General features: G+C 42.7%; 4 protein-coding genes across 10 annotated transcripts in view; 1 reads left to right on the forward strand and 3 right to left on the reverse strand.

Moving 5' to 3' along the window:
• The window catches only part of sox4a (SRY-box transcription factor 4a), a 191,876-nt gene extending 182,466 nt beyond the window's left edge, over window positions 1-9,410 (reverse strand). For 6 of the 7 annotated variants that reach the window (XR_015069230.1, XR_015069231.1, XR_015069232.1 and 3 more), the window contains exons 1-2: window positions 9,261-9,410; window positions 8,834-8,905 (exon numbers count right to left, since the gene is read on the reverse strand). The gene's annotated coding sequence lies outside the window, so the exon portion shown is untranslated. The remainder of the gene's footprint in view (window positions 1-8,833; window positions 8,906-9,260) is intronic. The other variant, XM_085939983.1, reaches the window with a different exon arrangement.
• Window positions 9,411-9,550: 140 nt separating this feature from the next.
• e2f3 (E2F transcription factor 3) lies at window positions 9,551-11,798 on the reverse strand. The gene is made up of 6 exons (XM_085939988.1): window positions 11,372-11,798; window positions 11,094-11,193; window positions 10,773-10,983; window positions 10,555-10,686; window positions 10,360-10,474; window positions 9,551-10,296 (listed from the first exon to the last, which is right to left on the reverse strand). Exons 1-6 carry the CDS (start codon window positions 11,540-11,542, stop codon window positions 10,099-10,101), a joined length of 927 nt encoding a protein of 308 aa, XP_085796114.1. The 5' UTR covers window positions 11,543-11,798; the 3' UTR covers window positions 9,551-10,098.
• A 276-nt stretch (window positions 11,799-12,074) lies between these two features.
• Window positions 12,075-14,789, reverse strand: srfbp1 (serum response factor binding protein 1). The gene is made up of 3 exons (XM_085900935.1): window positions 14,658-14,789; window positions 13,870-14,397; window positions 12,075-13,790 (listed from the first exon to the last, which is right to left on the reverse strand). The coding sequence occupies exons 2-3, from the start codon at window positions 14,380-14,382 to the stop codon at window positions 12,210-12,212; spliced, it is 2,094 nt and encodes a 697-aa protein (XP_085757061.1). The 5' UTR covers window positions 14,383-14,397; window positions 14,658-14,789; the 3' UTR covers window positions 12,075-12,209.
• Window position 14,790: 1 nt separating this feature from the next.
• Window positions 14,791-19,773, forward strand: maco1a (macoilin 1a). Its single transcript, XM_085900936.1, has 11 exons — window positions 14,791-15,041; window positions 15,675-15,816; window positions 15,968-16,094; window positions 16,186-16,309; window positions 16,384-16,562; window positions 16,663-17,188; window positions 17,275-17,433; window positions 17,516-17,698; window positions 17,767-17,887; window positions 17,955-18,129; window positions 18,204-19,773. Exons 1-11 carry the CDS (start codon window positions 14,962-14,964, stop codon window positions 18,404-18,406), a joined length of 2,019 nt encoding a protein of 672 aa, XP_085757062.1. The 5' UTR covers window positions 14,791-14,961; the 3' UTR covers window positions 18,407-19,773.
• The last annotated feature ends 1,157 nt before the right edge of the window (window positions 19,774-20,930 follow it).

Genomic DNA, 20,930 nt, shown 5'->3' on the forward strand with positions numbered 1-20,930 from the left:
CAGCGCATTACTGATTTGAAAACTGGCTAAACTTGGTTTAAAATGCTGGCCTGATGTTATGGATGAGTGAGACCCCCCCAAAAAATAAAAAAAATTCGAGGCCTTCCGTCCATAGCCACACATCGAAGAAGTTTGACTTGAATTGAGGCTGACTGAACGCTCCGCCGATACACTCGGCTTTGTCCCTGCGAGCTCTGTCGAAATATTGAAGCGAGGTGAAAAGAATCGGCTATCCAGAGGATTCCACCCAATCTGCATATTCATATAATTAATTAGGATTCCTCTTTCTGCTCTGTGATATGTTTTTTTTTCTGTCTTTCCTGCTTTATTTCTCGAGAGGCAGCTGTAAGACAATGGTGGGGCGGTGATCGGAATCAGTCATTAGTTTGGGCAAGGGGAGGGAGGGGGGGTGTAGAAGGAGCTACGCGCCCACACACCTTTCTTCTAAGTTGACTGTCTGCATCAGATATGATGAAGACGGAACGCTTTGCAGGAGGCGCTCTGGCTGTGTTGATCCAAACTTATGCCGCTTTGTCTCACTTTGTCTTTTGTCTCAATTGTCTGGTGCCAAAGTGACTGAGAACTGCCATTGTGTGATGGGGCAGACTAACCAAATGATGCTCGGCGAGTCTTCTCGCAAGGCTAACTCTTTTAATTGCCAAGAGAAAAGATGAGATATTGTGGGATGTGTGTGTGTGTGTGTGTGTGTTGGAATTGTTTTGAAAAAAAAAAAAAAAAACTTATAATAAATGTGCAGTCTGGTATCGCAGTTAGGATCAAGTTTTTGAAGTCTTTGTTATTTTCATTGCAAGAACTGCTTTTTAAACTGGCGCCGACCTAACCAAATCTCAGCCAATTTTCTTGCGGCGTACCTTAAATTGGACGCACAAACAAGTCATTTCAATAATAAGACTTGATGGCCCTCAAGTGCTCGGCTCAAAAGGATAAAAGGATAAAATAACGGGCGGCAGCAGCGGCACATCTTGGACATCGGTTCAGGTTCATTATTCTTTATTGTTATTATTAATATTAAGAATAATACTATTTTTTTTATTATAATCAGTAGTGTATTTGCGGATTGTATAATGTAGATAAACAGCATACCCCCCCAAAAAATTTGAGCATTTTAAATAACCACTTAAATATACCAAGTTATCTCTCCCCTCCCGAGCAGATTAAACGTACATTATCATTCTTAGAAGATTTAGAAAATCACTGTCGAATTAATTTTTCATCCTAAACCTGTCAGCGGTCGCGTTTGATTGCTCGGTAATCTAGAGAATTTAGTGTGTGACAAGAGTGTTAAAAAAAACAACAACACAGAGAGTCAAGAATAAAAGGGGGGGATCAAGCGTGTGACAGATGACAGAAGTTGTCCATTAAGCTGACAGAACAGTCCTGGCGTGAATATTGCATTTCCATGTTTACCACAATCACAGGCCTGTTCGCCGGTTCACCTCCTCCAATGGGCGAAAACTGGGAGGGAGGGGTCGGGTGGGGGGTGGTGCAACAATCCTTTTGGGGGAAAAACGCAAGCCGTCAATCTTCCACACCCTTTTTCTGTGGTGTCGTCTTTAAATATGGACTTTCAGAAACCAAAAAAAATGACACTTTGCTTAATTCAACCATGAAGCCATGCGAGAAGTGAAACTCATCAAAGAAGAACTAAAAAGGGCGAAAAAAAATTTTTTCTCTCTCTCAAGTAGAAAAATGACAAAAAGCTGCCGTGCAAGGCCGACTCCTACACAAACCTTGCATGCCGAAGAATGTCCGAGGCCCCCGTAATGGGCCTTTTTGTTGCAGCGGAAAAAGAAAGAAGGCTTTGGAGATATACACGCAAGGTCCGAGTTAATAAGCCCTGCCGAAGGAGCTCGTCGGGGTCATAGGGCAGTAAAATGATAACTTTGAACCTGGGGCCAAAATACCCCAGGCCCCCTGCTGTTAATCTCATCTAATGATGTCCTTGTGGGCTGACATCCTTTCCGCCAATTTTATTGTCCTACCGCATGCCGTATTTTTTTTTTGCTCTGTTGTGACCGAACGTACGATTCACATCTTCATTTCCGAGTTGAATTTACAACTTTAGATCAAACCATCAGAGTTGCTGAAGGTGTTAAATGAGAGCTAACCTTTGAGATTAAGCTCTGGTGTCTCGATCGAAGCCGCCACGTAATTATCTTTTTAATTATCAATGACCTTGCGTTCATCAGTGTCACTTTTATCTTTTCAAACCTTCCTTTCACCGTTTTCCGTTTATACATGGTGCCATTTGTTCTTGGCCTTTGCTTCTGCCACTGACTGGCGCTAATGATGAGCAAACCGGCGTATGAAACTCTGTAACAACATCCAAACTGTCAGGAAGTGATGAAACGAGTTTATTATATGGGAGAGTTTGACAACTATAGTTAATAAACAAGAAAAATCCGCCTTTGCCCTTTCAAACTTGTTGCCGTCATTGGCGGCCATTTTTGTTTATTTACCTGCGGAAGGTAAAAAAAAAAAAATCACTCATATCTACCTGGTGGAGTTTCAAACTGTCATGCTAAATCTTGTTCTTCTTTACAATAAAGGAGGAGGGGTCCCTGCAGACTGGCAACATACTGTAATCCCATTACTTAAAGGGTTTACCCTGGAATACCTTCCAAATGAGCCGCTAACAAGGGGCTGGTAGAAAGATTACAGCCCAACATAATCAGTTCCAGGACGTTGGTTGACCTCAAAGACCTTTTTGCTTGGAAACAATGGAGAAAAAAAATATCTTCTAGACTCAACAGATGGATGATAATAGTAAATCTCAATGCAACTTTGTATGGGTGGTTCTCTGGAAGTATGGTTCCAAAGAGCCGTGAAATAAATTTGTCAAAAAGCTGGTCAAAATTGTATTTAAATGACATCATATTCACCCGAGATTAAAATAAATTAGATATCCAAAATCACAGCATGCTGCTGGTGAAAAAAAACAGCTGCTTTCAAGTCCCCACACACACACACGTGTACGCACACACACATTGCCAGGAAGAGGTCATATTAATGGCTGACTTTGCAGCTCTCGGGCAGACGTTCAAACACACAAACGCCCATTTGTGCGCACACGCTCCCTCTTCCAACACGTGCGCGCAATCATTTCCATTTCACTTCTTCTTCTCCACCCTTCTGCTCACTGCCACCCTCGGCCCCAACCTCTCATTTGCATAATATACTTTCTCTTTCTTGAGCTCAGCATGTACAAACAAATCTGACAGATGGCACCACTGGCTCCAGAAAGAGTAGAAAGCGGGAATATGAAAGGGGAATGGGAGGAAAAGGAAAATGTTCTGCTAAAGTAAACACACAGACACACCAAAAAAAAAAAAAACATAATTATCCCGGGCACAGGCCTTGACACTAACCTGGGGAAAACCCTGATGTGCCAACTCACTGCACCCGATGACCTACTAAACCCAGCAGGGGAGGAAACACACATCCACGTCGAGCACATCCAAAGTCAGTGAAGGAGAAAGGAAATATTGTATATATACGGGGAAATAAACTCATTCCATTCTCCCAATCAATCTCTTTCCCTTTCCTCGGCAGCCACTTTGTGGCGATTGCTTTTTAAAATTCTTTCGACGGGATGGCGATGGTCGTTAGAGCGTGTCTGCGCTGTCAGGCTGAGTTATCCTTGTACGGCTCTGGGCCTGATTATCCTGTGATGACTCATGAAAGGGAGAAGGAGAGGTGAACTCAGTGCAGAAGAACTCAACAACCGGGCCACCGATTACATAGCAGAAGAGAACGGGACGGCGAGAAGAACGGGACGGCGAGAAGAAACCCCGCGGCTCCGACAGGGCCCCGGTCGCATGTGACGGCTGGACGAGAACCGCTGGACATCCGTCGTGTCGCCGACTTCTTGGACTTGTTCATCATCGGCGTGCAAATATGTGCACCCCCCCCTCCTCCCTCCTCCTCCTTTCTCACCAAGCGGTACGTGTCACGTCATATCATATCATAAACTTGATAATGTAGTCGAAGATTCACAGTACCGGAGAAGAAGATAACAAAAAACAACAACAGGCCCATCTGCAGCCGGCAGGCAGCCTTTGTTGACATGCTGATGGTCTTTGGTAGTCGAAAGAAGAGGGAGGGGGGGGGGGGGGGGGGGTTTGCGTAACATCTACTGTGCTATTCATAGAGGAGAGGATGAAGGGGGGTGACATTTGGGATAGGAGGGGGTCCTCACTGGTGATAAATGCATTCTGATGTGAGCATACATAAATGTCTTTGGATTAATTATTAAATTTTATAGGCTTCATATACTTAGCCGGTTTATTTTTGGAGGGGGGGGGGGGCGACAAAGCAGGCAGAAGTTGAGATCGTCACACACACACACAGTTTTGCTGCTTTCCTTGACATGTGAGATTGTTTACATAGGGAGGCACTCGGGGTCAACTTGTAAGTTTATCAAGGTGGGATATGCTCGATTTGAGCTGAAGGGTTTCACGGCAAACAAAAACACAAAACAAACACACACACGTCTCTTGAGCCTGATAGAATGGGATTGGGCGGTGTTCTCGCAGCACCAACTGTCACCGCAGTGAGAGGTCAAGCAGAGACAGTAACACAGCTTATATAAGTCACAATAACGGGGGGTGGGGTGGGTGGCGAGGAGTGCATTTTATTTTCCTTTTTTTCCAGGTTATCTAGTCAAGTTGTTTTTCTTACTTTACTTTCTGGAACAAAGTTAGAAGAATGACAAAAAAAACATGGCGCAGTCGCCAAGGAAGAAGTGAATGAGTGTGACGGAGACTCTCCACGCTTTGCTTTCCAGTGACAGATACATGTCAAATTAGAAATAGGGTCGATGCAAAATCTGAAAGGCGAACTTTTTGCTTCGAATGTTTAACTCTCTGGCTACAGTATTCCAAATCTTAAAGGCCTGCCCCGCCAAAAAAAGTATCAAAAACAGATGCTTTGGATGTTGCGGATGAACAAAAATCATCACTCAGAATGTTGGCAAAGTTGGAGAAGAGGAAATAAAGACAACAAAATCTCACAGCGGGACCCGAGAAAATGATATTTGCATCCCCAACTCTCTTGAAAGAAACTTTTGACGGTGGGTTGGACGGACCGTGCGGCGTCACATGGAGAGGACATAAGGACAACAGAGGGAGAGCGGGCGAGAGACAAATGTGAAGGGGAAGGAGCTTTTCTATAAGCAGAAGCTAAAGAGGTCAGACGGGTAGTTTCTGGGTCAGGGCGCATTAAACAGGCGAGCGCGGTGAACTGTCGTCCTCGTCCCCTTGGCGACACGGCAATGTGGACAGGCCTCCTCCAACTGTGACCGCACATTAGCCACTTACTGGAAGCCATACAAACACTGCTCTGGGCATCAACACATAAAGTTGCCCTTTACTCTAATCCACGGCATATAGGGGGAGTGGGAGGGGGGAAGGGGGGGTGAGGACCTACATCTGACAGGCTGACTGCTCGGGCGCTGACTGTCTCATGAAAATAGCCAAAGGAGTAAAAACAGAGTCAGGTGTGGTATCAAATATGATATACAGTCAAACAGTATGTGATGATTAATTGGTCGAAAAAAATGGGCAGCTTTTATATTAGCTATATAATCGGAATGACATCAAATTGTCGCCGTCTTGCCCCTTTTTTTTTTTTTTTTTACTTTGTTCCTTCCATTTTTTTTCATCCCGCAACCTCGTGGCAGATATAAGAAAAGGCACAACAAGACGTCCATCAAGTAAGCGCTACTAAATAGCCAAATTATGATTGAGGGGGGGGGTAAACAGAAAAATAATCTTTCATGGCCAAGTAATAGTTCCAGCCGAAGCAAAATGCAGCCATTAGACAAAAGAGACATGGGAAAGCGATAGAAAATGGCCAGTATCTTTCCAATTATCAGCATGGCGCATGTTCTTTCCAGGCAGCTGAAAGGACAGGTTATTAAGCTTTAATGCTTCAAAGCATGAGGACCATTCAAGGCCTTCTTTCTCATTAGACCTACCACCAGGCTCATCGTGAGCGTGTGTGCGTGCCGGCGAAGACATAAGCACACATGTGCAAGTACATGTCCATGGTTAAGCACCTCACAAAAAAACCCTAACACAAATCCCGATAATGAGTGTGTGAGTGCTGGTTAGTTGGCATCTGCTTATATTTTCTATATGGCATAAATGCATCAATAAGAGTCCTCAACAACAAAATAAAAAAATAAAAAAATCCTTGAGCAAACAAACAACATTCCATTTGATTGGTTTTTTCCAGGATGTGCAATTGGAAAGCTACAAAAGGAAGCACAAAGCAAAAAAAAAAATGCAGCTATGTGAGGCAATTCGTGAAGCTTTCTTTGCCTGGAAAAGCAGGCCTAGCTAAACTATTCAGCCCAAGTGAACATTAACAGGACAGAACGCTGTCTAACAGCCAAGTCGAGTTCCTCGGGTCAATGAGGAAGTATTGGCTGGTGCTTTCCGGCTCGCTCGGCCACTGACTTCCCTTCTGTCCTTTTTTTCGCCATCCAAATTTGCACGCGGCGTCCCCGACGGTCCGATGAAGACGATTTTCCATCGATGGGATGATTAATGCGCCTGCCCTGAAGACGCTGATGGAGATTGATGCAGCCTGCTAGACTCTCTATGGCTAATCTTTCATCCTTACAATAAATATGGCACAATGTCCATATGAATACAAAAATAATAAAAACGGCCTGATTACAAACAGCTTGCGAGCCGTCGTCCCTTTTAACGATTACATCCAAAGGCGCTCTCATTGTCAAACGTCTGTTTCCCCCTTAATGAAATTAGCCCGTCTCGCCGTCTGCGGGGCTACGCTAGGTAAGGCGTTTCCGCCAAGGGTCGGCCACGGAAGTCACCCTCATTAAGTAACCAATGCAAATGAGATGCAAACGGCGCTAAAACAGAACACTGCTTAATTTGCCCTCCCGACATTGCAAACAGTCACATGGGGGATGATATGCAAATGACATGCAAATGATCACTGACAGTTTGCTTCCATTGGGCTGAAGGCTGGCAGCCTTTTTGGGTTGAAGTTCACGCCTGCTTCTGTCAATGCAAATATTTGAGGCGTCCGAGCGGAAGCCAAGAAAGTTCACGCTCGCTCCGAGGTGATGGCTAAAAATGGCTTCCGTAGAAAGTTGACACGAGACAAAGACTTTTTAGCGAGGAGGTCAAACCTCGAAAGAGCACGTGACAAGGTGGAAAAAATCACTTCCTCTAATGATCCCGCGCATCCACCTACAGTATGGATCTGTGCACTTCATTGATCCCCTCTTTCAAGCCTCCACTGGGGTGGAAAGTAAATGAACCGCCGCTCCCGCTAAGTACATTACATTACTAACGCGACTTATCTTCAATTCCGAGAACGCCGCAACACTTTTTCTTTCATTTCCTTTGAGATTGAAAAGAAGACAAGTCTCCGGCCCCTTCGAGCTAGAATCATTTTTGGACGGTGCTAGTCGATGCATCGACTAGTCAGTTCAAAATCCTCACGTAGTTGCCTATCGGAAAAAAAACAAATCCGAAAACAGGTTTGTTTTGAAGCGTCACATTGCTGAGCTAGGCACCGAGGCCCTCCAGAGGGTCTTCGCCGAGCACATATTTCTTTGGTGTACTCAGGCTTGATGCATCAAACTACACCCGTAGTGCTCCCTCACTTTTTTCACTTCATTCATAAACACAAAATATTTGGGAGGCAGCCGATTGGTCAGCGTCAACCGACGCAAAAATACGATGCGCTCTTAGTAGCCAATTCGAGACGAGTAGCACGTTCTCTCTCACTCTCTCTCTCTCTCTTGCTCTCTCTTACTTTCCGGCTGCCTTTTTAACACTCCGTTTTTTGTTTCAGTCTCTGCAGTCTCGCAGAAGTCGAAACAACGGGCCAACTTTGCGCAAAGTCCGCTTTGACCCTAATGTGAGAGATTTTTTTTTTTTGGACAACGGTGACAACCTACTGCATTTCAAACCCGCCGCCCCTCCTCGAGGAGCGGCCTAAATCGTGACTTAGTCCCATTCCTCTTATATGTAAATCCCCCCCCCCCCCTCTTCTTTGCTGTTTATTCGTTAGCGACAAAGCGATGCACTCTAAAAATGAAAGTCCATCGACAGATCGATCAGGTGATTGACAGCTTTAATGAATGATCTTTAAAAGTGTCCTCTTGAGGCAGAGGGCGAGGCTGACGTCAGGTTTGATTCAATACGACCGAGTTCAATATTCATAGTTGTTTTGTTTTGCAACACCCCCCCCGCCCCGCTTCCTTACTACACCTCTCATGTGTAAGATCTTTACAGCACGCAAAGCAAGACAAAAAAAAAACTGAAACACATAAATCAATCACTGTAGTGACTCTGAACTCTGTTTATGGGGAACTGGGTTGATTGGGTTCATGAGAGTTTGGAGGAACAATACTGCCATCTATGCTTGAGAGTGAGTAACCAAATTTCCCAATGGATTACATCATCAGGTTGAGGTTGCTTTTATTATGTTGACGTTCCAGTTCACACAATGAGAAGCAGGAAGAGAGATGTTTGGATACTGAATTGAACTGGAAAACAGTTTCAAATATTTATATACGTTTTAGTCATGGGTATTCTAAATCTACTTGTGTGCAAAAAAAAAAAATTAGAGGACAAATGTTGGAAAAAAATATTTAGAAATGAAAACAGCATTTTGTGATATTTGTGTTTTGAATTATTTTCTGACTCAACTAAACAGCTTGTCTACATTTCATTTCCCAAGCAATTTTTTTTAGTTTTTAATCAAGCAGTGCTTTAGAAATTTAAGCATTCATGCATTGCAATGTGATTTCTCACATGCAGAAACTCACCCTCTGATCATCATGGCTGCAACTTAAAGGGGTCGATCCATCATCTCAAAACGCTGCTGAGAAGTTCTGCAGCTTGCAGCAAGTAGTGCATGTGGAAGAGGAGATGGTGGTTGTTATTAGACTTTAGTTTCAAAATACCGCATTTTATTTAGATTATGAGTTGGGTCAAATAGTTTGTGGGATTATTCTGACATCTAGTGGCAACAAAGACACGTGCAGGCTTCAATTGACTTTTTAATCAAATAAATAACCGCACATATTGTTTGTGCGTCATGGCACTCCAAGGGTAAAATAGTACTACAAGTCAGAGATGAGGAAATTAACTTTTATTTACCTTTTTGCATGTAAAGTTTGGCCTGTCGGATTGCATGTTAAAACGGCACGCTCAAACATTTGACAGTTTTCAAGAAAAATGAGCCACACTCACCTGTTCAACGTGTCATCATTTTGTTGATATTCGACGACGTTGTTTAAAATGTGCAAAATATACACTTACAGCAGCGTATTTTGCAATTTTTGCACTTCTCTCGTCATTGTCTTCACGTCATGCACACGCTTGCAAACTTGCAGACTGCAGGTGAGGCCAGTTTGACATCATGACGTCATCGTGACGTGTATATATAAACATTGGGCTTTTTTTTTGGGCCACACTCGTTTTGTTACAAATATTTTTTTTGTATAAAACTGGTTCACTTATAATTTATAAAACACAATGAATTTTGAAAAGGCACTTTATTTAAAGCAGGTTGTAAGCCCACACTCTAAACAGACACAAGATATTCACAATAGTGACCACAGAAAAATGAAACAAATGGAAATCAACCTCTTGAGGGTTGATTTAAAATCCTTCCACATTAAAGCATTGTGTGATTAGCACATAAAATTCACTTTACACAATGGAAAGATTTGGCCACATGATGGTACAGTTTATGGTCCACAAATTCAAGGTAGTGTATCAATTTGATTATTTCTTGACATGAACAGCGCTTCAAGGGTAACTCTTGTACAACTACAAAAACCTTTCAGAAAATGTCATCACATGGGAGACAAGACTATGAATAAAGCATCTAACGTGTAAAACAACAATTTGTGATGCAAGCAACTACTTCCAAATGCCAGTCAAAGCAATGACAACATTTCAGGTACATTCAGTGTCACAGAGGTAAATAAATGGCTCCTTTTTCAATTTGCAAAAAAAAAACATTTGCAGTCTTTGGAGGGAGTTTGGTGTTGTATTTGGAGAACAGGATTTTTTGGGGACAGTGTTAATAACAAGGTTCGCTTTTCAGAGACATCTGAACAAATGAAGTGTACGAGTCATTAGCAGCGGCGTTGGATGAGTTGTGATCGCTATTGGCGTCGCCGTCCGCATGACCGCCCGTGACCTCCATTGGGAGAGGCTCGTCTGAGCAGATCAACACGTCGATCGGACCCTGAGTGCTCTTCATGTGGACTTGGAAGCTCTGGACAGGAATACACTTGTGTTCTGATTTGCATAGTACCAAAAAAAGGGTTACAAAACTTACTTCTTTTGGGTGCGTGACATTCAAGATTGTGTCTTCGGGGCCTTTGATGACGAGTAGAGTTTGCTCACTCAGCGTGGGAATGGTTTGAATGTCCTCATAGGTCACATAGGCAAACGTGAAGTAGATTGTCAAGGGAGCAAACTGATAGCAGAATACTAAAAAAAAATAAAAAAACATGGCAATAGCAAAGGATATTTGCTGCTCTGCTCGTCCACACACATCGCGTGAAGTTCCCCCGTGCAGCTTTCGATCAGCTCGTCCAGCTTCTTCTCTTCTTCGGCGAGATCATTTATTATTTGGATGATGTCCTTACTGGGACTGCCACCCCTACGGACACATGAAAAAAACAAAAATAGCATTACAACAATGTGAAAATGCCATCGACTCCCCCCCCCTCCCAACTGTCTACTTACAACCACTGTATATGATTCTTATATATCTTTTTGATCAAGTTGATCCCCTCCAGGACGTTTGTGACATCATAGATGCGTCTCTTGGAGGAGTTGATCTCCTGGCTCACGAGGTTGAGGTCCAAAATGCCATCTTCTGAACTCTGCAGCATGTTCAAAAACTTTCTTGTCAAGAGAACAAGCGATGTGTCGTTTCGAGACTTTCTGGTGTAATCTGGGGAGGAAATAAATCATAACCAAGTATTAATGAAACAGTATAAATAAATAAAAAATACATTCAATTATTGCTTTTGGGTATTTGTTTTTTTTGTAAAGATGCGTTACGTTCTTCTCCTGTAGATAGGTTTAATGCACTGTGGTCGGAGACAGCTGACACCATGCCATCATCCTGACTTGGGTCATCAACATCTTCCAACTCCTCCTCCTTTTGCAATACAAAAAAAAATGCACATTTCAAAATGCAACAAAATATTTTTATTTAAATATTATTCAGTTTGTACGGCTCACACTGACCTTGCACATGATTATAAAAGTGTTTTGTTTGGTTCTTGACCATGATTATTATTATCATCGATAGTGATTTACAAGAACATAGTCAATACCTTGGCAGTCTGATCAGAAATTGGATTGGGCCAGATAAACCCCAATTTTGGTGCGGTCTGTTGCAGCGGCGGCCGATGCGTCTCGTCGATGGACTTCGGTGACTCTTGTTTATTGCTGCAGGAAACTTCGGATGTCCCAGTTGTAATCATTGCGTCGCCGAGCATGTCCATAAATGTTGCAGCTTTTATTATGCTAGCAGTTAACGTGCCTCGCTAGCACACGCGTCGAAGCTGCCTTGAACATTCCAATGGGATTATAAACGCACGTACATGCAAATGTGTCTGCACCGCGTTACTTTTTGCAAAAATTGTAACGCGGAATGTTAACAGCTACTTTTCGGCAAAATAATGACCTTCTTTCTGCAGGAGTAACGACCAACGATTGCCAACCTAGCTAGTAGCCTGAGGTGTTCCGCCGTGACGCAATAGAAACTACCAACCAATGAGCAGTCAGCTTTATAGACATGTGACTTTTGTTTTCAAATCTCCAAGATACGTCCACCCTGTGCACTCTCTCATAAATCAAAGATTTAAACAAATGTAATAAAGCTTGGCTTTGTGATTTTAGCAACAACAAAAAAACTCCGCCCTTAAAAGTTGTCACGAACGTTAAAACTAATTTAACAGAAATATTCTATTCTAATGTCACTTTATTTGTATAATAAGCCTCTTTAAACATTAAATAAAGAAATCAAAAACAACATATAATAAGGTATTTTATTAACATGATAACATGAGTAGGTTTTAAGTTTGTCTAACATTTTTACCATCAATGATCTGAAAGAAGACACCCAAAAAAGGATTAAAAAAAAACAAACACTCGATTGCAATATATGGCTCAGTCATCATCATCAAACTTGATCTTCTTCCCTTGGAAAGCCATAATTTGCCCTTGCTGCTCTTTTCTCTTCTTACTGGCCTCCCACGATGGATGCAGGGCCTGTTGTTGTGGTTCCTGTTGGGCAACGGCGACGGGGCCGCGCCGGTCCTGCTGCCTCGTAGCATCGCCTCGGCCACGACCTCGAAAGTTTGGTCTCTCTGAATCAAAACGTCTGTTGAACTTGGCGTTCCTGGTTTGGTCTCTGTCTTCTTTTTGGAACCTTTTGTTTTGATCAAAATGGCCACGGCCCATGCCCGTCGGTCTCCCCTGACCCCGAAACGGCTTCCCCCTTCCTCCCCGACCGGGTCTCGTTTGAGACAAAGAGCAGAAGACAGTCTGAAATTTGGGCGCTTTCGTCTTTAAGCGCGACTCAAGCTCGCCGAGTTCACACTCGAGCTTATCGGTAGTCTTTGATTTTCCGGCGAAATCCTCTTCGGTCTTGTCGCCGTCTGTGTTTTGGCTTTTCTTTTTCTTAAATTTGCTCACTTTGCCAACAAAAAAGTCATCGTCGCTCTCCTCCTGGGACGACTGCTTACGGAATCGTTCCTCAGTACTGTCGTCAAAGTACGGTTTCTCCTCCTCGTCAGAGAGCTCGGATTCGCTTTCTTCTTGTTTCGCCACCTCGGATTTCTTCTCCTGAGTCTGAGCTGGCGGTTTCTTCTCTACCGGTTCTTTTGGCTCGCTCTTTTTGACCGATGCTGGTTGGACAATTTTAGGCTTCTCTATTAGTTTCTTTTCAACTGCGGGAGCATCTTGAGTGGATTCCATTTTTTCCAGATCAGGTTCAAAAGTGCTTTTATCTTTTGTGTCTTGGTCATCATCTTTAGTGATTTTCTCGAGTTTCTTCTCCTGAGCCGGCGGTTTCTTTGTTACCTGTTCTTTTGGCTCAATTGTTTTGACCTCTACCGGTTGGACAATTTTAGGCTCCGCTGTTAGTTGCTTTTCAACAGCGGGAGCATTTTGAGTAGATTCCATTTTATCCCCATCAGGTTCAGAAGAAGAAGTTTTATCTTTTGTGTCTTTGTCATCATCTTTAGTGATTTTCTCGGGGTCCTTCTCCCGAGCTGGCGGTTTCTTCTCTACCGGTTCTTTTGGCTCGTTCTTTTTGACCGATGCCGGTTGCACAATTTTAGGCTCCGCTATTAGTTTCTTTTCAACACCAGGAGAATCTTGAGTGGATTCCAGTTTTTCCCCATCAGGTTCAGAAGTAGTAGTTTTAACTTGGGTGTCTTTGTTGCCTTTATTACGGAGTTTCTTCCTTTTTTGGACACGTTTTTCTCGCACCACTTCCTTCCACTTGCTGATCTTTTTAACCTGTGATTGTATAGGTTGGTCATTTTTCTCCTTCTGTTGAGGCTGCTGCTTTCCATTTCTCCTCTGCTCGCTGAACGCCTTCACGGCCGCCCGAATGTCCTCGATCTTTTTCTTGAACTGCGGGTGGCAGGTGATGCGAGCTATGGCTCTGTCGGACATGGTGGACTTTGGGTTCTTGCACACTTCATTGAAGTTGAGATCCTTCTGCAAGGCGATTTTGGTGACCTACGGAGGAATCACATGTGAGACCGGTTAAAAAAGGTTTTTTGCAATTCAGGGAGTAAAAGGTATCGTATTTACGTACAAGGTCCGGTCGGAGAGATTTCATTGCGTGGATCTCCTCCAGTAATCTGGCGACTCTCTTTTGATTCTTCTCAACAGCCACTTCAGTGCCCTTCTTTTTCTTCAGCTGAGCAATTTGTCGAATGATCTTCCTGCTGAGCAGTGCCCTCACTCGCCTTACCTCTTTTCTCATTAATACCACCTCATTGTTCAAGTTCAGGACAACCGGCTGTGTTTTTACTTGGTCTGGCGTTTTCTCCATTTCGACTTCGGGTTGTTTTGACTCATCTTCTTTATCATCATCACTGCAGTCTTCTTTAACTCCTCCTTCTGAATCTCCTCCATCTTTATCATCATCATTGCAGTCTTCTTTAACTCCTTCTGAATCTCCTCCATCTTCATCCTCTTCTCTGACATCTTCTGTTTCTCCTTCTGCTTCCACTATCATGCTCTCCTCTTCTTTGTTGTCTCCATCTCCATTGTCTGACTCTTTGTCCACATCTTCCTTTTCCTTTTCCTCATTATATGATGCCATTTTCTCCAAGTCGATCTGTTAAAAAATGAACACATTTACTACATAATGCCATCTTGCAATGTATTTTCCAGTACGATTGTTTTTTCATAATTGTTTTTATCATAAACATTTCTGAAAGCTACGTTATGTGCAGACAGAATCAACGTGGCGGCGTTAATCACGAGCACGTTTTGCCGGATAGAGTTGAATAAAGTTGCTCCAAGAAGCATCTTGGACGGCAAACGGTTAAAACACTACAAAGCGATCAAATCACGTCGAATTAATGCAAGCCTTACCGTTATTAACAGGCGATAATACGCTCTCAACGTGAGGCGAAAGCTACACACGCAACGGGGGCGGCCATGTTTGACGTCGCCACGCCTCTGATGTCGTCATCACGCCAGACGTCGCGAAAGGGAACGCGGCGTGTCGTGAAAAGGGGAGGGGCTTTTTCCGTGCACTGTTATTATTTATTTCTTTGTTTCATGTGTATTAAACAATAACAACGGTGGCTAATTCACGACGTGTGAATATTTTGCGAATGACAGTCCCGTGCTCCTGTTGCTACACCGACACATCGGCAAAATCATCTGGGGGAGGATGAAGCGGCGCAATGCGGACTGCAGCAAACTCAGACGGCCGTTAAAACGGAACCGAATCACCGAGGGTATATATAGCAGGTACAGAAAAAAAAAAAATGGATCGGATAGACGCTATTGTATAACAATGGCGCCTCTCTCAATTTTGCAACCTAGCTTTTGCACGCTGTGCCTAAATCATCTTTTTACCATTCTGTACATTATGAGCCATGCAAACAGCAAAATTCTTCATTTTGTGGGCCCCAAACGTGCATTTATTTTGTTCCTGGCTAGCTAACGGTTGTCCATTCAAAACTGGCTCCGCATTTAAATGTTGTGACTCATCCGTATGTTGGACATTTTTTATTGTTATTATTGTCATTTCAAATTGATTTAGTTGGCAGTGCATCATAATGTCCAAAGATAAATGTTTTGAAATGTAGAGTCTTTATTTGGCAACATTTTGAGCGGAAAAAAATATTGCTTATGACGTGTTGGAAACAATTCACACTTTGCACAAATATTTCTGTAGCATAATTAGCCTATTATTACTAATTATTACCCAAACCAATATGCAACCTCTTAATCTTGTTTTTTCCATTACAAGATGAATAAACGTTCAATGCATCTAATGATTTTGCAAATATTGCAAAACTGCTAAATAATAGAAATATGCACCTAACAATTAGAAGCATAATTATCTCCAGTGTGTCTTTTGTCTTCCTCTCCCTGCAGTACATTCCTATATCTGAAGTTTCTGGTGGTGTGGGTGTTAGTTCTACTTGCTGACTTTGTGTTGGAGTTCAGATTTGAGTACCTGTGGCCATTCTGGCTTTTCATCCGCAGCGTCTACGATTCCTACAGATATCAGGGTCTGGTAAGGTTGTGTTTCTTTGTTGTTTTAATGACAAAGATTAAAATCCCCAAAGCACTCCCTCCTGTCTTATGAGGTTTGCATGGAAAGTGCTTATTTATAACCTCGCGTTTTATAGCCTGATTAACATTTTCTTTTCCCTTTTCTGTTTCAGGCCTTCTCATTCTTCTTTGTGTTTGTGGCTCTCACGTCAGACATCATTTGCCTCCTCTTCATCCCTGTCCAGTGGCTTTTCTTCGCTGCCAGTACCTATGTATGGGTCCAATATGTGTGGCACACAGGTTAGCACAAAACAGCTTGATTTGCTTTGACTTGAAAAAAAAAAAAAAAATCATCTGCAATTTACTTTATGTGCATGTGTGTTGCACGCAGAAAGAGGAGTGTGTCTACCAACTGTTTCGTTGTGGATCCTTTTTGTGTACATCGAAGCCGCCATTCGGTTCAAAGACCTGAAGAACTTTCATGTTGACCTGTGTCGACCTTTTGCTGCTCACTGGTAACCGTGTATCTAAACGCTATCCTGGAGTATTGCAATTATTTAGACTCATCAATATTTGTCTTCCTTGATAGTATTGGCTACCCAGTGGTGACTCTGGGCTTTGGCTTTAAGAGCTACGTGAGCTACAAGATGCGGCTAAGGAAACAGAAGGAGGTGCAAAAGGAGAACGAGTTCTACATGGAGCTGCTGCAACAGGCTCTTCCTCCTGAGCAGCAGATGCTGCAACGACAAGAGAGGGAGGCAGAGGAGGGTGAGATGTGCACAAGTTGACAACTACCAAATTCACATTGTAGAAGGTTGCAAAAAAAAATTTCTTCTAATACGAGTCTCTGTTCGTCCTTCTGCTTCAGCAAAAGGGATTTCGGAAACAGAACCTTCCGTGGGGTCTCAAAACGGAGGACCCCCGAATAAGAAAAACACTTCAGTCCCTTTACCGGAACTGGAGTACAGGGAAAAAGGGAAGGACGGTTCTGCAAAAGAGCGTGAAGGCAAAAAACAAAACACAATTGGAATTAATAACAACATTATACACTCAATGGACTCCAAACTACAGGAGACGGAATATATCGAGAACTATATCAGGGCAAAGAAACTGAGCAACGACGTGGCGGGGGCGGAGAATGCGCACGGCGACTCCAACGCCCTGACCGCTGTCAAAGAAGAAGTGACGGCGAGTGGGAAAAACTACAAAAACGCCTCCGGAGGCGGCGGCGTCTGCAACTCATCGCCGCGGAATCACACTTTTAGTAACGGCAACATTCCCACGGCGTCGAGTAAGAATGACAGAAAGCAGAAGGGGGGTGGCAAAAGTCCAAAGGACCCGTTGGAAAACTGCATCCCCAACAACCAGCTGGGGAAGATGGACGCTTTAGTACGGTAAGAGATGAACGTCGGCGATCGACGAAAAGAAAAGTACTGACTGTTGACATCATTGTTGTTTGATCCGGAACGGTACGGGAAAGGATGGAGCAGGACGTGAAGCGCCTCAAGGCGGACTTGCAGGCCAACAGGCAGGTGGAGTCGGATTTGCGGAGTCAGCTGTCCTCTCTGAGCAGCCAAGACCGCAGCCTTCGCTCGGAACTGGGCCAGCTCCAGCAGGACAACGAACTGCTCCAGAACAAGTAGGAAGACCCGAGCTATCCATCATTTTATACACCGCAAATGTCTCGGTCAAGGATTTAATGTTCCGATCCACTACCGCAGGCTCCACAGCTCCGTCCAAGCCAAGCAGAAGGACAAGCAGACCATCTCCCAGCTGGAGAAGAGGCTAAAAGCCGAGCAGGAGGCGCGGGTCCTGGCGGAAAAACAGCTGGCCGAGGAGAGGAAGAGGAAAAAGATGGAGGAGGCCACAGCCGCCAGAGCGGTGGCGTTAGCCGCGGCCACCAGGTACAGAAAATTGAAGCAATCAGGAACACGCAAAAGCAGATCGCTAAGATTCTTCTTTGACCTTCCAGAGTGGAGTCGAACGATTCCCTGCGCGGTCGTATCAGAGAATTGGAGACGGAGTGCAAGAAGCTCAGCATGGACATAAAAGTCAAAGAGGAGCAGATTCGGGATCTGGAGGGCAGGTGCCAGGTAGGTTCCAGGATATGCCGTATCATATCGGCACTCGGATTCCAACCGGGTCGGATCTCGTCCGCAGGAGTTGCGCAAATACAAAGAGAACGAGAAGGACACGGAGGTGCTGATGTCGGCGCTGTCAGCCATGCAGGAGAAGACGCAGCACCTGGAGAACAGCCTGAGCGCCGAGACACGGATCAAGCTGGATCTGTTCTCGGCGCTGGGCGACGCCAAGAGGCAGCTGGAGATCGCGCAAGGTAGAGCTGAGGAAGTTTGAGTGCGTGTCTCCCAGCTTTGTTCCTCACGGTTCTGTCACGTCTTGGTTATTCAGGCCAGATCCACCAGAGGGAGCAAGAGATCGCCGAGCTGAAGCAGAAGATAGCAGAAGTGATGGCAGTGATGCCCACCCTCTCGTATTCGTCAGACAGCAGCAACTTGAGCCCGGTAACCCCGCACTACTCCTCCAAGTTCATGGACAATAGTCCCTCCTCCCTGGACCCCAACGCCTCAGTTTACCAGCCCCTCAAAAAATGACTGGACTGTTTTTTTTTTTGTCTTTCCTTTTTTCTAAAAAAAAAAAAAAATCTCTTTGTTTGTGTTCGGGTCATTCTGAGTTTACAAGCCTCTGACAGATTTTGCACTGAGGGACACAACATATCTACATTTGAAGGGAGTAATTATTTTTTTTTGTCTCCTGGTTTAATTATTCAAATTAACGGGTGGGAAGAGGAATCGTGTGTTAGCCGAATGAAGAAAGAGACATTTTGCGTTCTTGTTTTTCCTCGACAAAGCATTTGTTTCTCATGAGTCAACTTGGGCTTTAATTTATCATTTTTGACTTAAAGGCACCTAAAATATCAAGTTGAGATACATGAATGTATAATCCGTGCTTTTAGATCCCCGCTAACGTTAAGCAATGATGAAAGTATTATTTTTCACTCGATTAATCGATTATCTAAATGCTGTAATCACGGCACTGCCAAAATATACGGAGCATTATTTGGTTTGCTGCAAATACTTTTTCATGTGGACCAAATTCCAACCTAAATGTCCTTCAACAAATTTAATGATGTCTCGGTAACCAGTCGTTACAGTTTTTTTGTTTTTACCGATTTTTCAGTGCCTTTTAATTACATTTTCGAAACGCAGCAGCCGCATTCTTTTGGCTGTTTTTCGTATCTAAAGGCAAAATATATTTAAGTGTCACCAGCTCCGTCAAGAATTTGTTTTGCAATTTCCCAAATGTAATCTGACAACCTGAGTTTTCTCCGAAAAGGGAAACTCACATTTTCATAGTGACACAGTGTTGGTGTGCCAAACAACAAACCAAACTGATTGTCTCCTCATGCCTAAAAAAAAAAAAAAGGCGTCTCTTTGTTTACAGAAATGTACATTAACTTACAGAGGAATGTTGCTTTGTTTAGTTAAGTGCCAAGTGTGGTGTGTGTTTTATCCATTTTTACTCCAATTGATGTAACAAGTATTTTTTTCCAACGGGTGCTGTTTAATTGTTTTTTTTTTTTTGTTGGTGTCATTAGATCGTATCTCGATGGTGTAGAATTTACAAGGCCAGGTTGTCAATTTGATTGTGTTCTTCCTTCATGTATTTATTTGTGGATTTAATGACAGTATTTTTCTATTACTTTTGCTCTATTTTTCCCAACCAGGTAGGATTTTGTGAATGTGAATCATTTTGATCATATTTGTGCTATCATGTGACCTACCTGGAACACTGTTGTTGTGGCTTAGTACATTCAGTTAACATTGTGAAGGAGGGGAAAAAAGTGGGAGGTCAAAGTGATTTGTGTTCTTTTTGTGCTCCATTTCTCCCACATCTCATTTTATTTCAAGTGACGGTGTCACACTTTTCAGTTTGCCCATCACTATTAAAAACTTGCTGGAGGCAGTGAAAGCCACTCTGTGTGATCTTTGTGTGCGTAGTCAATAGTGGTTTTATAATCTGAAGACTTAATGTTGCCAACTAGAGATTTGTGTCCCTTGTGGGATTTCAGATAAACTGCAGAAAATCAAAAATATGCAAAATGATATTTATTAATATGGTTAATTTTACAAATCAGTGTTGAGCATGGCCTACAATGGCTTTTCTTGTCAGACTTGATAAAAGTCTGCTAATGAATACATGGACGTTAAGATGAAACCATAAATAAATCCTGAAAACATCTTTGAGAGTTTAGTTCAGCCAGTAGACATTTGAAGAAAAAAGTATTTTCGAGGTAGCGAAAAATACATGATTTCACCATTTCCTATTGAAACACTGCCACCCGGCGGATTTTAAGTGAACTACATTATCATTACATTATACGGTCTGCAAATACACTACTGAGGTCAATAACCACAATAATAATGATAATAATAATAATAATTATTATTGTATCATTATTATCATTATTATTATTATTATTATTATTATTATTATTATATGTACACTACTGTCAGTGACAATGATAATAATAATTACAATAATAATTTTTAATATTCTTATTGATTATTATAATTATTTTAATCATCATTATCATCATTATTATTGTCATGTTTATTGTTATTGACATCAGTAGTGTATTTGCGGTCTGTATAATGCAGATGACAATATAGTTCACTTAAAGTCCGGCAGGTGGCAGTGTTGCAATAGGAAATGGTGAAATCATGTACTTTTCGACACTTCGAAATGACTTGCATTCAAAATTAGGGCAATAATAATAATAATAATAATAAAATAGTAAAATAAATAATAATAGTAACACTACTACTACTACTACTACTACTACTACTACTACTACTAATAATAATAATAATAATAATAATAATAATAATAATAATAAAGGTCCATTTACTTTAATTTGTAACGTTTTATTGTTATGATTATTATGATGGGAGGCTGAAAGTCATGTGATCTATGCCCCACATATGCTCAGTCGTAGCGAGTCTGTATGTGAGAGGCATCCTGTCCCGCCCTTCTTACTTAACCACCTGCATTATTAAACATGCCTCTCTCACGCTTGGTTAAATAGAAGCGTGCAGGCAGGCACACAAAAAAAGA

Source organism: Syngnathus leptorhynchus, chromosome 20 (genome assembly GCF_054491065.1).
Source record: "Syngnathus leptorhynchus isolate UIUO chromosome 20, UIUO_Slep, whole genome shotgun sequence".
Lineage (NCBI taxonomy): Eukaryota > Metazoa > Chordata > Actinopteri > Syngnathiformes > Syngnathidae > Syngnathus > Syngnathus leptorhynchus.

Bases quoted from the DNA above. Each gene is read 5' to 3' on its own strand.
- e2f3 (XM_085939988.1), bottom strand. From the start codon at position 11,542: ATGGACATGCTCGGCGACGCAATGATTACAACTGGGACATCCGAAGTT. The intron at 10,984-11,093 runs GTAACGCATCTT...TTTCCTCCCCAG, and splicing joins CCTATCTACAGGAGAAGAAC to ATTACACCAGAAAGTCTCGA. The intron at 10,687-10,772 runs GTAAGTAGACAG...ATGTGTCCGTAG, and splicing joins AAGAATCATATACAGTGGTT to GGGTGGCAGTCCCAGTAAGG.
- srfbp1 (XM_085900935.1), bottom strand. From the start codon at position 14,382: ATGGCATCATATAATGAGGAAAAGGAAAAGGAAGATGTGGACAAAGAG. The intron at 13,791-13,869 runs GTACGTAAATAC...ATTCCTCCGTAG, and splicing joins AATCTCTCCGACCGGACCTT to GTCACCAAAATCGCCTTGCA.
- maco1a (XM_085900936.1), top strand. From the start codon at position 14,962: ATGAAGCGGCGCAATGCGGACTGCAGCAAACTCAGACGGCCGTTAAAA. The intron at 16,095-16,185 runs GTTAGCACAAAA...TGTTGCACGCAG, and splicing joins CCAATATGTGTGGCACACAG to AAAGAGGAGTGTGTCTACCA. The intron at 17,189-17,274 runs GTAAGAGATGAA...GGTACGGGAAAG, and splicing joins AAGATGGACGCTTTAGTACG to GATGGAGCAGGACGTGAAGC.